Source organism: Sander lucioperca, chromosome 6 (assembly GCF_008315115.2).
Source record: "Sander lucioperca isolate FBNREF2018 chromosome 6, SLUC_FBN_1.2, whole genome shotgun sequence".
NCBI classification, from domain to species: Eukaryota; Metazoa; Chordata; class Actinopteri; order Perciformes; family Percidae; genus Sander; species Sander lucioperca.
In genome coordinates this window covers 18,445,626-18,461,286 of record NC_050178.1, presented here as the reverse complement: position 1 = coordinate 18,461,286, position 15,661 = coordinate 18,445,626, and the positions used below count along the sequence as shown (strand labels likewise).

At 42.2% G+C, this 15,661-nt stretch overlaps 2 protein-coding genes across 4 annotated transcripts in view; both read left to right on the top strand.

Annotated features, from left to right (window-relative positions):
• Positions 1-2,014, top strand: part of angpt4 (angiopoietin 4) — a 71,074-nt gene extending 69,060 nt beyond the window's left edge. The window contains exon 10 of the mRNA XM_031277249.1: positions 313-2,014. Within this exon, the coding sequence (XP_031133109.1) occupies positions 313-473 (161 nt within the window). The 3' untranslated portion in view covers positions 474-2,014. The remainder of the gene's footprint in view (positions 1-312) is intronic.
• A 5,469-nt stretch (positions 2,015-7,483) lies between these two features.
• On the top strand, positions 7,484-13,876 carry LOC116034549 (cytochrome c oxidase subunit 6C-1). 3 transcript variants are annotated; one of them, XM_031277251.1, is made up of 5 exons: positions 7,485-7,635; positions 11,744-11,858; positions 12,591-12,721; positions 13,186-13,187; positions 13,741-13,876. In XM_031277251.1, the coding sequence occupies exons 2-3, from the start codon at positions 11,754-11,756 to the stop codon at positions 12,714-12,716; spliced, it is 231 nt and encodes a 76-aa protein (XP_031133111.1). In that variant the 5' UTR covers positions 7,485-7,635; positions 11,744-11,753; the 3' UTR covers positions 12,717-12,721; positions 13,186-13,187; positions 13,741-13,876. The 3 variants fall into 3 exon arrangements, with proteins under 3 accessions (XP_031133112.1, XP_031133111.1, XP_035857880.1); XM_036001987.1 differs by lacking the exon at positions 7,485-7,635 and adding an exon at positions 7,647-7,665; XM_031277252.1 differs by lacking the exon at positions 13,186-13,187 and having other exon boundaries at positions 7,484-7,635.
• The last annotated feature ends 1,785 nt before the right edge of the window (positions 13,877-15,661 follow it).

Below are 15,661 nucleotides of genomic sequence, written 5' to 3'. Positions count from 1 at the left end.
TTAAGTTTAGCCGTCTTTACAGTTCAATTGCGCCGAGAAAAGGTGACTGTAAGCCACGTACAGAGCACTGTGAGGGGGCCAGTGGCCGTTTTTATATATGCATATTACATATATACTGACTAACAACATGTTGTTTGCTGACATTAATGTGTTTATTTGAAAGTACAAATAGACTCCATCAATCTGCCCCTCTTCTCCCTTAATAATCCCTCTCTTTTTCGTTCCCTCCCTTCTTCTTCGCTCCTCACACACCTCATCTTCCTCATCATCCTCCTCTCTCTCTCTCTCTCTCTCTCTCCATCTCTCCATCAGGTTGGTGGTTTGACGCTTGTGGTTTCTCCAACCTGAATGGTATTTACTACACCGTCGGCCACAACATCAGGAAGCTCAACGGCATCAAGTGGCACCACTTCAGGGGCCCCAGCTACTCCCTGCGCTCCACCTCCATGATGGTACGGCCGTATGACTTCTAACAACAGCCCCAGCGATGGTACGACCCACAGCCTTAGGACCCTCTAGTATCATGATGGTACGACCCTATGGCTCCCAACACCGCTTCAGGGCTCCAATGGCTTCCTGATGATGTGGATATTTCTAACAACACCCCTCGATTTAAGCACCATGATGGTATGATCCTACAGTATGACTTCCAAACTCACAACCCTCCAATCCACTGCCATGATGGTACAAGGCTACAACTTTGAACAACAACCCTGCCTGTCCTCAGACTGACAGCCATAATGTTAAAACCCCTCTGCCCCAGCTTTATGCTTTTCAAAGTCTTGCTTTATGTTTCTCCTCTGGGACTTTGTTGTTATGATTTACCCTGGATCCATAAGGGTAGAAAAGAGCAAGTTCATACAAAGTGCAGTTTGAAGGCAGAAGTGTTTTTAGTTAAATGGCTGCCTTGATAAAGCACTCTGCAACTCACTCTCCCATTCACACACCGAGCTGCCATCCAACCATCTGGAGCCGTTTGGGGTTCAGCGTCTTGCCCAAGGACACATTGACGTGTGGACAGGAGGAGCTGGGGATCGAACCATCCACCCTTTGATTAGTGGACGACCCGCCTTGCTCTATCTCCTGAGCCTGGACGGCCATCATAGAAAGGTGGGAGACACGTTAACTGTGGGGATAACGGTGCACATTTTCAGGCAGTCTCTCCTACACATTCGTGGTGTTGCACGTGTTTGTAAATTTAAAATAAAAACAGACTTGGCTGCGTAAGGATGACAAAAGAGAGCTTGAGAGAGAAGTCCAATCCCCGGCTCATGGCTCACCTCCACACAGCTGGCCAATTGCTGCGTAAAATGGGTGTGAATGTCGGATTTTCGGAAAGTTAGTCAGGCGCAGACTGTCCCCAAGTGCCGCTGTCGGAAAGTTGTGGAGGCAGGGAGAGGGTTTCCGAAGCTGTTTAACCATCCGACAAGCACCTCTTATGGCGATGGATCACACCTGCAGCTTCATGGTCAGCCTTTAGGACTTCAAAACATCTCTTGGATGAGAAATCGGTATCATCCACAGACTTCAGAATACCTCCGCAGGTATCTCCTATAACCTGAGAACATTCCTCTTCATCAGGGGCTAGTTATTGTTCTCTGACCAACGTTTTGTGGTGATAGCTGACCCTCGTCAAATGATTAGGCTATTAACTGTTAACCGACAAGCGAGCAACAGAGTCCCAGTTCACCCGTCCAGGACTCTGGGACACTTTCTGCGTCCAGCTGCAGACTTGTACTGGTCGATCAGCCACGATGTTCCGTGCATTGTCTTGGACACATGCAGCCACTTTCCTGGAACCGCTTGTGCTACCGGCACAAGTCCACAGCGGTCCGCCGCGGCGTGTCTGAGCCTGTCCCCAGCGCCTCCACCTACAAGGTTGTCAGCTGTGCGTCTACCTGGTATACTTTGTGTGTAGGACGGACAATTTAATCCACCAGTCCTCATCGATATAGTGCCATGTGGCACGTAGCTCTCCGCTGTGAGCGCCGTCCAGCAGAGAGCCACGAGCAGAGAAAAAAAGAGCTGCTTAAAATGCAACTTATTGTTTAACTGAAAACTCAAACTCAAAATTCTTATTGACAGTTAACGGTCAAATGATTAACATCCCTAGGTCGGACTACTAAAGCTTTAATATTAATCAACATTATAACACCAGTGGACGGTGACAGTGGTGTGTGAATCCCTTCAGCTCCAGAGACGGGAAGAAAAATGTGGTGAGAAGTCGAGGCCTCCCTGAGGATCAATCCGAGGATGACGAGGTTTTCTTCTTCAAACTTGAGAACCACAAAGACCAGTGTGGTCAAATTCCCCTTTACTGTATGTTCACTGTTAGGGAAACAGTCCTGGACATAAAAAAAATGGAAACGGATTGAATGATTGAAGGACGAGTTCCTGAGACATGCAGCTGGACGCGATGAACATGGTGGACATGGTTTTAATTATTGTTCAGGAAAAGAAACGATAACGGCAAAATCAGAAGTAGTTGTAATATGTTGGATAGAAAGTCTGGATAATGAGCAAAGAAAGAATGATTTAAACAAAGAAGAAATCAAACCAGAGACTGTGGGTGAGTCCAGATTCTGAAGCCGAGAAATGTTGCTTTAATTATCATCCCAACTTTGATTATTTCTTTGTTTTTTCGTTTGGTGTGCACACTCTCACTCTCATGGCACTCATACACACATCAAATGAGTCGCAGACCATATTAGTATTGCCTTGTTGCTCTCTAAACAGTTTTTTCTGTCTCAAACACACACGTTACACTCCTGGTATATAATACACTCACTTATTACATCCACAGATAAATGACAAAAAAGGAGAGCGGACAGCTGAGATGGCGTTATAGCTCATGTGTCGTTAGCAGCAGAGACGGCGACTCAAGTCTGAAACTCGGACGCCCAAACATCAACGAGGTAACAGGGAACAACCAGGAACAGTGAACACAGAGACACTCGCGCTAGGGAGAAGGCTGGTAAAGTTGACACTGGGGGAGAACAGGGAGAACACAGGGAGAACACAGACTAAATACACAAGGCAACGAGGGGTTGTAACGAGAGACAGGTGGCATGAAGGCTGATGAACAGGTTATCACATCGGGGATTTTCGGCTGGATGTCCCTCACCTTCCGCTTTTATTTGTGTTCGCCTCCCTATGTGCACGTTCCACCAAAACAAGTTCCTTCCCGAGGCTATTTTGCAGAGTGACAGTTGCTATGCACGGCGCTTAGCACCGCCCAAGATGATTGTAATTGGTTTAAAGAAATGCCAATAAACCAGAGCATGTTTTTCTTCTATCCCGGAATGCTGTGTGGACTAGCCAGACCCTCCTCCGCGGCGCTGTGGAGGAAGGTCTGGCAATGCGAAGCTAGGGAGGGGCTAGTCTCGCTTTGCCAGACCCTCCTCCACAGTCCGCACAATCGTCATGGGCACGGAGCCGCTGCAAAAGGAACTTGTTTTGGTGGAACATGTTTACGTTCAAAGTTTGTTTTAGTCATGCGAGAGAAAACTCAGATTGGACAGATAGTTTAGCTAGCTGTCTGGATTTACCCTGCAGAGATCTGAGGAGCAGTTAACCATAGTCCTCATAAATCCACCGGAGTATAAAATGCCAACACAAAGAGAGTATATTCGGCGAAAATACATGCATCCGGCGGAATTTCCTGCGGCACCGGAGCAATCCCGGAAGTGGAACGTCAAGGACATATACTAGGGAGCAAGGGGGTAAGACAGCCTCCACAAAGCGTACCTCCTATGGAGCCATTTTGTTGCTAACAAGCCATCACCCGCTGTTAGCATTCCATTGACTGCCTACTCATTTTGGTGCCACTTTGACAGCGAATAACTTTACATCTGAAGTGTTTAAAGACTCTATTTGTCCACTGTTTATTTCTAAAGAAACACAACAATGTATAAAAGGCTCCATTACCTTGTATCTCACGTTATGGCTCCATAGCAGACGTTTTTGTAAAAATAGGCTAACGATTATGTCATAACCACGCGACTTACTGTCGTATAGTAGAGGAATTACCGTATAGTACAGGAGAAGCTCGCAGGCAGTTTGGACTTACATTAGCTGTTTAAGTTTAATTACTAATGTTACCTAGCATTTTAGTTAGCAATAATTAGCCTGTGCCTATGTTATCTCCTTACATATACCTACGCTCTCTGTCTCTGCAAGATTCTGAATGATTGAGATTTCTCTTGGCACAGCTACCAGAAGACTTCCAACTTTCAGACAGGTTGCTCACGTCACATCTACGCCTTCAAGCTCAGTTGGTGGCTGCGCAGTAACGCTCAGCCATCACCGGAAAAGTGCTTTTAACAGACTTCACTGGTCTCCGTTGAAGTCCACGGCGTCCATTTCTTTAAGTGTCTATGTTAGGGAGGTGCAGACAATCACAAAGGCGGGAAAACACACAAGGCAGGAAGTCAAACAAGACATTAGCCTACAAAATAAAACTGGAAACTAAACAAAACCCAGGACCATGACACACTTTTGCCAACATCAGCATGTTGCTCTTTGGAGTGGAGACACCAATCACTGGGGTTTATGATACCTAAAAACAACAATAAGGGAATCTCTTAGTCTCTCTCTCTTATCTGTTCTCTGAGAAGCTGACATTCTGGTGACACAGGTCTTCATGTGATAATAGTGATTAAGTATTATCCTGCAGCCTTCTCCTTTTTAATAGCCGTCAATGCAATTTGTATGTGAAGCCTGTAAAAATGTTCTATACTTACCTGAATAAAATGCACTTTATGGAAGAGAAGGTGGTGAAGTTTAGGATGGACGGAGTTTCATCTTTACTCTCATTGTTTCAGTGTGTTGTTCTGGGTGACTGGGTTAAAGCTGTTTACTGCTAACATCAAAATAAATTTCACTTGTTCAGGTTTAAACTTGTTTTGTTTTTTTATGAACTGAGTATGTTTAGCAAAGCTTGTTCACTCAACTTTAAAGGTCCTATGACATGCTGCTTTTTGGATGCTTTTATATAGACCTTAGTGGTCCCCTAATACAGTATCTGAAGTCTCTTTCCCGAAATTCAGTCTTGGTGCAGAATTACAGCCACTAGAGCCAGTCCCACAATGAGCTTTCCTTAGGACGTGGCATTTCTGTGTCTGTAGCTTTAAATGCTATTGAGGAGGAGAGAGGGGGGGCAAGGTGGAGGGTGGGGGTGTGGCCTTGACCAACTGCCATGCTTAGTTCGTTTGCAAGCCATGATGTCTCTCTCTTTCTCATGGGCGGGCCAAATTCTCTGGGCGGGCAAAGCAGAGAAAGGGGAGGTAACCTTTCTCCTTATGACCTCATAAGGAGAAGATTCCAGATCGGCCCATCTGAGCTTTCATTTTCTCAAAGGCAGAGCAGGATATCCAGGGCTTGGTTTACACCTATCACCATTTCTAGCCACTGGGGGACCATAGGCAGGCTGGGGGAACTCATATGAAAGTTAAAAAACCTCATAAAGTGAAATTTTCATGCCATGGGACCTTTAAACAATCTGCAGTATTTTGTCAAATAAAAATGTTTATAAAGCTTCTTTTTGTTTCTCTCTCAGCTGTTAAAAAAAGATAATAATAAAGTTTTACTGATAGCATTTTTTTTTTTAATATATGTCAGTTGTATATCATTTAATATTTTGAGGCTGCAATTTCGACTACACAATAAACGTACCTTTCATGTATCATAATTCTGCATCATTTGATTAATTAAGTTTAATTAATTAATTGGAAATTAATCAGTTATTTGTGAGATATATAGTTTATATAAGTTTGAACCAATGCTATTTTTCTGTAAAATGCATATTGATAAAGAAAGTCAGATTACTTTTTTGTATTATTATATTATTCTACATATATTTACATATACATATAAAAATACAGGAGAAGGGGCACTAGCCTGGAGACCACATTACAGCAGTGGGATCATGTTTTTTTCTGGGTATAGAAACCAGCTCTTTGATAGGACAGGTAAGTGACTCCTGATGGAGCAGCAGCACCATCTGCTGGTGGCAAAAATCGCTTTTTTTTGGAGGTGCAGCAAGAAGCAGCATACTCTGTTTTTCTTGTGACGCTCGTTCATTTTAGACTTACACACAGTATGTGCTTACACGCCAGTTTTAACACATCGTACTTTCATGCCACCCATCCCTATTATTTATGAGTTTTAGAAAGTCTTGTCTACCTTTGAGAAAAGTAAATTGATTTTTAAACTCTTGACTTTGTAATGAGGGATGTACATTTAGGCATTCGTGTCACTGCTTCAATTCCTCGAGGCCTACGAAGCCAACACGGGGAATGAGTCTGAAACGGACTGTCTCTTAAGAGCCGAGCCCTTCTGCAGCACAGCCGTCTGCCTTAAGATGTGCCCAGTTGTTACATACTCTTTCTATCGACTTCAACTCATAATACACACCCCTCAGGCAGCAGGAAGATCAGAATTAGTGAACTCCTCAGGTGTGCTCCTTTTATGAGGGCCCTAAATGTTGATTGGCCAGCTCAAATAATAATATGAATACTTTGGACGCAGAGTGGCAGCAATTCTGGAGGACTTCCCACAGCAAAGTGAAGCTGTTTCAGCAAATAGTGTATGAAGTTGCATTTGGATGGACAGTGATTCTGGGCACAACATATAAACACAAGGTGGTGGGTTTTGTTAATTGTCTTTTTGCTTTTTGTAATATTTTGGAGTGCAAGAAACACTTTGAATATATTACTGGTGTCACATTGCGTGTCATGTATTCTACCCTTTGCTCAGTAGGGATCATAATGATGATTTAAGAGGATGTTTAAACTTGTATTACACTTACTGAACACTTACTGAACACCTGTTAAATGATTGATTATAATTTTAAGTTGCCACAGGAATGCCATGCAGCTTCACAATTGCATAAGTATATCAACACCAACACTGAGGTAGCCTATAGCGGCGATTGTTCCAATGATGTAAAAAACTTTATTGATCCTCGGGGGCCTGGGAGTTCACATACAGCTAACCAGCAGTATGTGTTTTATGATCCTATTTCACACATGTAGTTTTACTCTAAACACTCCTGCAGTAACTTATTTGAATGCAGTCTCTTGTTCAGTATGGCTAGGTATGTTGAGAAATAGGAGAACAAAACAGAAAGAGCAAGTAACAATAAGCAGGCTGAGAATTACATTAAAATTATAGGGAAGAAGCCAAATGTTTTTTATGATCACTACGAGGTACCAGAAACTGTGGAGCATGTGCTTGTTGGTTGCAGGAAATATGTATCAGAGAGAAAGAACATGAAGAAAGTAAATGATTTTGGATAACAGTAGCAGGAGCAAAGAACATAATGAAGTGTGGTGAAAGTGGACAAGGCAAAAGGTGCTTGGTCAGCTTCCTAATGAGAACAGGACTAATGGGACACATCTGACTCCTGGACAACTGTAGGAGTGAACTAACTCCGGAAGATGGTAGTAGTGCAACATTAAGGATGCAAACTGCCGCTAAAACCAAAAGAAAGAAGATGACCTAACTTGCCAAGACTTCGCTTTTCTTGGGACTCAAATTTGTCCTTCCGCGGCTCCAGTAGTAGAGCGTCTCTTCCGGTAGAGAAAAGCAGCCGAGCAGAGTTAGCCGTTTCTGTGAAGGTCGTGAGTCCAACCTGTGAGTATTCTTAAAAATTCAACTATTTAAGTGTGTGAGTTGATTTTACATGATAACGCGTTGCTTTGTCACATTAATAACGACGCCTGCATTTTACCATTTATCCGGAATTTTGCTGTTTTCCTCCATAGATATATATACGGCTTTCCGTATGGATAGCAGTTAGCTGTATGAGCTAACGAGCTAATGTTAGCTCGTCGTGCTGCAGACGTTAGCTAGCTACATGCTTACTGAAAGTTCGTCCCTATATTATATTCTCTTAGTTACACTTATATTAGTTACACATGTAGTGTATTAGTTATGTTGTCTTGTTTTTGTTGGTAAAGTGAAAATATATAATGCGACGAAGAGACGAAGCTTATAGGCATTATGCTACTTTGACCCTAGCGATGCTACAGCTGTTAGCACCACACTGACTCTCCTTTCTGTTAAGGGGAGACACTCGAGGTGAATAGGAAAGTTATTTTAACTGAAAGATAATACCGTTAAACTTCCCCAGTGGATTAAATATGTGCTAGTTTCCATACATTTCCGCAACAGAAATGTGAACATCGGATAAAGCCAGGTTCAAACTTCTTTTTTATCACTCCATAAATGAGAACCAACGTGTCAACAGCCATATAAAATACAATTCCTCCATGTTATTAGGAATAAAATGTGTGATAGACCTAACTTATGCTGTGAAATACATGAACAAAGCCCTCTGTGACCTTCAGAATGTAGATGGGAACGGAGTTTGCTACTGAAGTGGAGATTTCTGGTTTGGGAAAAAAAACCTTTTTAAAGATATGAATTGTAAAATTCATACAGTTTCAAGACACTACAGAAATGGATAAAAACGAGGTCACCATGAAACTCCCCCAGGTGATTACTGACATCAAGACGTGTTACACCCACACATGTGTTTTCTGTTATTCTGGCTGATTAGGCTCTGTTCAGGTTGAAGATGGGCCAGAGCTTTGATGGGAACTTATTAGGTCACTGGTTCTTTCTACCAATGAGGATGATAAAGGTGACATTTGTCCCGCCCTAACAGGTGCAACAACACTAACAGTGGACTCAGGAAGATGTCAATTACTCAGTCTAAAGGCTCTGACACACCAACCTTCAGCAGAAAAGGCAGTCGGACTGACAGTCTCCCCGAGGTCCAAAAAGTGCCTCGGAACACACCGAAGCGACGCCGACTTGAGCGTACGTTCTGCGTGTGCGCGAGACGTAATACGTCTCCTTAACAGCAGGCGGCGCTAATCTGTATTGTCGGCCAAAAAATGAAAACCGGCAGCTGATTGGACGAACGCGTCACGTGGGTCTGGCTGCTCCCGGATTTTACAACCGAGCATAATGGCGGCTCGTTCGGAATACGATCTCATATTTTACGAAGATAGTTCACCGAAACGTGTTTCTGAAAACATTTTAAGCGAGAAATAGACCGTGCAGTTGCTGAATCTCTCTTCATTTCAGATCGACAAAGGTCAGTTTAAAAGATTTTTGTCAGATTTTGAGAGGTGTTAGTCAGGCTCATCCTGCTCGTCATTTGCGGGTTAGCGTTCCACCAATCAGATTGGCCATTGAGTCCGACTGCACACCTTCCGATTCAACAAGTCAAATCGGCCAAAATGAAGGCCGGCGGGCCCTCCGACTGACGACGGCACGGAACACACCGAACAGACTCGAGTCACTGACCTCGCCAGACTGTCCGACGGCCGATAATGGGGTTGGTGTGTCAGGGCCTTAACCACACCCACACAGTCCAATCAGCCACATTCACTATAAACACGTGGGTGTTTTAATACGCAAATGAGACTAGGCTATATCTAATGCTAACTTTTGGTGAATTTAGGAGAAATCTAAACACAGAAGTGTAGTAACATCTTTTCTTTTAGGTTTTTCTCATTTCATTGTTTTCATTTTATTTTTGCCTTTTATAAAGTCCGAGGAGATGACGTCCCTGGTCTGTAATTGAGCTGTGGATGTTGCATTTGTGTGGCGTGCACCCTACCCATTAGTGTCCAAAATTTAACTTTCTGACTTAGTGGCCAAGTTGGCGGGTAGATGAAAAAAATCCACCGGCCAAAATATTAAATTGCAATGTGGCTGTTGACAGTATTTTATTTATGGAGTGATAAAAAAAGATATCCAAAATCCCCTCTGCAACAACCTTTGACTCTAGTATGTCGACAAAAGGAAACAAGAGATTTGAACCTGGCTTGATGCACCGATATGAACGCAAAGCCAGTCTACCTTTAGTGCTCATATTGTGCTTTTTGCTTTTTCCCCTTTCCGTTATTGTGTTGTATATCTTTTTTGTGCATGTTATAGGTTTACAAAGTGAAGAAGCCCAAAGTCCACCCCAAAGGGACTTACCATCTCCAACAGAAAACACTGTTCACAAACTGCTCCAAACAGCTCTATTGTAGTCCAGCCTTTACTTCAGAGACAAACGTGTGTCACTTTGTAACACACGTTATAATGCTCGCCTAGCTGCTAGTGTGGCACGTCCTCATGCTCTGCTTCTGACTGGCTAGTAGTCCTTACCTAGCTACTGCTCATGTGCGACTCCCAACAAAGATGGAACAGAAGTGAGATGTCTCACTCTGTAGCTAAAACAGAGAGCTCAACACACAGGGTGAAAAGAGGAGCTGCAGCAATGTGCAGTACGACAAAAATGTTTTATGAAAATTAAACCATGTAAACCTATTCTGATAACCTCGAAATACAATTATGAACCTGAAAATGACCACAATATGAGCACTTTAAGTTAGCGAGCCCTCAATTACCATCGGTGGTTGACATTGGGCCAGTTTTGCTCATGTCTTATAAAAACATGACTAACACTGGCCGATACGATGCACTTGATATATCACGCATCCTTACATTTCTGCGCATAGTTAATAGGATATTATTGCCTCATTTGCATATTTAAACATACACGTTTCATGGTGATATCTGTTAGTTAAAATATTTTCCGTGTTCCCCCTGGAGTGTCTCGTCTTAATATTAGCTGAATATCCATGTGAAGGTCCCTGGTGATGTTTATGCAGTGTGGTGATACCTGACATACCGTTAACTCTCTCACAGAGAGCTCACTCCACAGTCTCAGCGGTCTGCTGCCTTCAGGGACACGCGGATTAGTCGTGGACTATTTTTAATCATTGTCTTACTCGCAGGTGACGCACTGTCCTCTAAAATAAGCACTATAAAAAGTATGACTACTGTTAGTATTTTGGGGAAAAACAGTTGAGTGACCTTTGGGCTGTTAAGATAAGAGTTTATTGTTGTCATTGCGTGTTAAACACAATCCACTCAGCTTGGCAGCATATATAAATAAGTACAAATAAATACTAATACACACACACAGTTTACTTCCCTTAAATCAATGGGCACATTATTGAAATATATGAATTGAAACAGAATGAGACCAGTCTGTTTTTCCTCTTTTGTCAGACTTTAAACCGAGAGCTGATGTCGGGCGTCATACGGAGACCAGTAGCTCAGCCAGGCTGCTGTCGGCTTGTTGCAGATCTGCCCGTTTTAGAGGAAACCAGGAAGTCGTGGTACAGAAACGCCAAACTATGTTCAAGGAGATATAGAAACGGTGTCACGGTTCCATACCTTCCGTCATAATAAAGCAGTGACAAGTTTGATTTTTGAACTTTGAGCTCGGGGAGGCCACATGCAGCGACCGGCACCTATGAGCTTCCGCCTTTGTTTGTCCACCCTTTTTAATCGTTTTTATGCGTTCGTGTTTCTTTTTCAACTGTAAAATGTCCCGCTTAGTATGTATCATGGTCACGATAGAAAAACAAATCTAAGCCATCTGTATCAAGACTGTTTTGTACGTTAAAAGATTTTTAAAACTCCCAAATATTGATATCAGTTTCAGCAGCAAAAAAAGCAGTATTTGTGGGGCTGAATTTTATCTGAAGAGCAAATGTGTCTGATGTCGTTCCACATAGAAATGGGTGGAAAGCAGTTTGGGTCTTTACTCAGACTACAGTCTGTCGAGTAGTCATTCTGTATATAAGATAGAATGTTTCATAATGACTGCAAAGATCGCCTCAACAATTGAGCTTCAATTTTGTCTTTTTTTTTTTTTATATCTCTGCAGGTGATCCATCATGTCTTTGGCAAAGCCTGTGATGAGGGGGCTGCTGGGAAAGCGTCTGAGGTTTCACCTGCCCATCGCCTTCGCTCTGTCCTTCGTGGCTGCAATCGGCTTCAAGGTGAGAGTGAGCCGCAGCAGCCGCGTGGCTACAATCAGAACTCTGACGCGATTTTAAAAAATGAAAATGACTTCATAGACGTGATGACGGCATCTTGACTAACTTACTACCGGTCAAAAGTTTGGGGTCACTTAGAAATGTCCATTCCAGACAGAATACCAGCTGAGATCAGTTGCATTGTTTTTTTAACCAGGGCAGCAGTTTTCAGATTACATTATGTGCTTACATAATTGCAAAAAGGGTTCTCCAATGTTTTCTCAGTTAGCCTTTTAAAATGATATCAGATTAGTAAACAGAATGTGCCTCTGGAACATTGGATGAATGGTTGCTGATAATGGGCAATGTAGATATTGCATTTAAGCTCAGCCACTTCTGTCTACAACAGTCGAGAACCGTTTTGCAATGATGTTAACACGTAATGTAATCTGAAAACTGCTGTCATGGTTAAAAAAAAAAAACAATGCAACTGATCTCAGCTGGTATTCTGTGTATAATGGAGCGGAATGGACATTTCTAAGTGACCCCAAACTTTTGACCGGTAGTGTACTTCAGCAGCAGACGTTCAGAATATAATAACTAAATCTAATACGACTGGTGTCCATTCAACTCTGTGGTCATTTCCAAAGCCAAAATGTTAAGGTTAATTCTAGCTTTTCTTTTCTGACAATCGGCTGTCTTTTTATTTTTTGGTTTTAATTGCAAACAAAAACCGGCCCGTCTTTTGTTCCACAGTACGGTGTGACGGAGCCCAGGAAACAGGCCTACGCTGACTTCTACAAGCAGTACGACGCCGTCAAAGAGTTCACCGCCATGAAGGAAGCCGGCGTCTTTGAGAGCGTGCGGCCCTCTGGGGAGTAAACTCTGTGAGTCTGCATGTCATGAGGATCACAATAACCTACTGTATATGTATACTCCATTTACAGCTACTAGACCGGCTGACTCTTTTTGCTTCTGACCCCATTGTCACTTTGTCACCCCATTGTTAACTTTTCCTATCTGTATTTACTGATTTTGTGTATTTGCAGCAACAACCAAATTTAGCCTCGGGGGATCAATAAAGCCTTGTTTTATTATAAATTTCAAGTTTATTCTAATTTCAAACTGAGATTAAACATTAGTTGTTTCCATTCACATGTATTTTTATGTGCATTTTGAAGTCTCGCATTAGAAAAGCTGACCAGAAATGGCACAATTGGATAAAACGTCCTCGATTGGGCAAATTAGGTTTTAAGCTCGCTGGAGCTGGTTTTAGTCTAAATGAAATAATGGCAACGACTTTGCAGAATAAGTTGTGACGTAGCCAACATTGAACTCGCAGGATGATCAGCTGTTTCCGCTGTCGCTGTCTACCTGGATATTCCCATAACATGTCTTCGTCTCGGGACAGCATTAAACATGGCCAATACTAGCTGAATGAACGAACGAATAAGAGAATTTCCTAAAGACCTCTCCGTTTTTCTCTCATAGATGGTTAGATGGCCAAGGCGACTTGTTCCGTTTCCACTTAGCAACCGCTACTTCTTCCAGTCTGTTTACTGGCCTTTAGAGCCAAGTTCTGACAAAACTATGCCGTAACCTTGTTTTTTGCTCCAAACCAGTTGATGAAAACGCACCTTTTTCACATTTCTTTTTTGCAGCATTTTAAGTTTATGTTTTGACAATTGAACGGAAACAGGGCTAATGTTTCTTCAGGAGAAGCTCGGCACAAAGTACCATTAAAGATGGAGAACTGTGTCGCTGTGACTCAGAGAGGTTCGTCACATAAAGCGTAGTACATACTGAAACATTAGAAACAACCCCTCATATTGCAGCGCAAGATCCAATGTAGACAGACCATGTTGTGAACACAATTTAACTGTTGATCTCTGTTTTCTTCCTCCAGCTCTTCTTCCCCGTCATTTATTCCTGGTCTGAGGATGAAGTTCCTTCTTGTCCCCTTGGATGTTATTTACTGATTTAGATGTGGACATCGCTATGCTGTTTTGTTCCTCTAAATAAAATATTCTATTAATGTAAAAGCTCTTTTGTCTCTTTCTTTGATTTGAGCTTTAGAAAAGTAAGATTCTATTAGTGAACACTATAGGTGCCTATTAGGTATTACTTTCTCTTTTGTTGAAATCATGCATTACCCCATATGGGCCTTTCCTTTCTGCTTCAAATTAGATTTCAATCAAGAGAGACTTCGTTGCAGATATGCAAAGATTTATTGTACATAAGCGTAATATAAAATGTACTTGTAAATGTCTTTGGGGATTAGAATCAGATACTGGTGATGGTGGAGAAGGAACTCGGAGACCGAACGAAGGAGCTGTCTGCCGGAAAGGGACTCAGGGTGCCGTGGTTGACGATGACCAGAGGTGGAAGGGGAAGGGGAGGAGGAGGAGGAGGAGGAGGGTTGCACGTTTGCCTGAAAAGACAGCTGATAGCAAGGAGAGAAGACATTTAGAGCAGGATGTCATGCTGTGATTGGATCATGAATTTCGTGGCCAATTCTGATTGGTTTACTGAAAAGTGAACGCCTGTTAACAGCTGAATATTTTAGGGAGAGATAGTGGTGATTGAAGTTATTTAGAAGTCTTCCTGAAAGAATTTGCGCTGAGCTTTATTAGAATAGATAGATGTTTATTTGCAGTGGTGGAAAGTAACTAAGTAGTACATTTACTCAAGTACTGTACATTTTTACTCAACTACATTTATCAAAAACTGGCTCCACATTGACAAACTACAACATTTCAATTATTTTACATGAAAGGAGCCATTCTGTATTATAAATACTTCACTCTGCAGACTTATTACTTTAAGTACATTTTGCTGGTAATACTTTTACTTAAGTAACATTTTGATACTGAAATGTTACTTTTAATGCACAATAATTGCCATTATAACCGGTATAACACGTTGACGTTAGATAAGAGAAAATAAAACATAATATTCGGACAAAGGTAACGTTGAAGTTAAGTAAATAAATAAATAAATAAATACATTTTGCCCCTCAGCCTAAACTTATTTGCTGAACAATTAATAGATTTGCACATTTGAGACCAAAAATAGCCCTTTAGTTAGACCCCGAAACTAATTATATCTCATTTTCAACCACTCCAGAGACAACAGGGCATGCTGTATTAGGCTACATTTCGGTAGGACTTGCCGAGATAGGGCTGTTCTCGGCGGGGTACTCTGAGCGCTGACCGCCCGGTCCTCTGATCCGTGGCGATGCATGCTAAATGTAGCGGAACCTCACATCTCCGACAACGTCGAGCAAACTTTTTAAATAGGCTCTATCTTGATCAATCGACCGTAGATTTGAAGTTTAAACAACTACATTTACGCATAAAATAATCTTAAATCTGCATTTCGCTACACAACAGTAGGCCTAGTATTTACGAAAATTAGAATTTACAGTTAATAGGCTACTAAATCTGCAGTAGAAAAAGGAGAACGGGGCACCGCGGTCGGGTCGAGCCGATTAGAGCTGGTACTAGCAGTGGGTAAGCGCCATATCATGTTCAACAGTCTATTAATATTTACAGTCTATGGTTCACACAAGTCACCTCCATCTAATATTATGAATCCCCAATAAGGATGAAACTGGGCGGAGCAAATCACATGAGACCACAGAACACAGATTGAGAAACAGACGTTAAGATTATCCTTCAAACCAAACTAACAACTTCCTCTGAGGGAGTTCAGCTACAGTAGAGAAACGTGTAAAACTGCAACACTGCTGCTTCAACCTGCTGACAGTCCACACACTGAAGGTGAGCTATGACTAAAAACACGACTCAAAGTGAAAGTAAATGTCA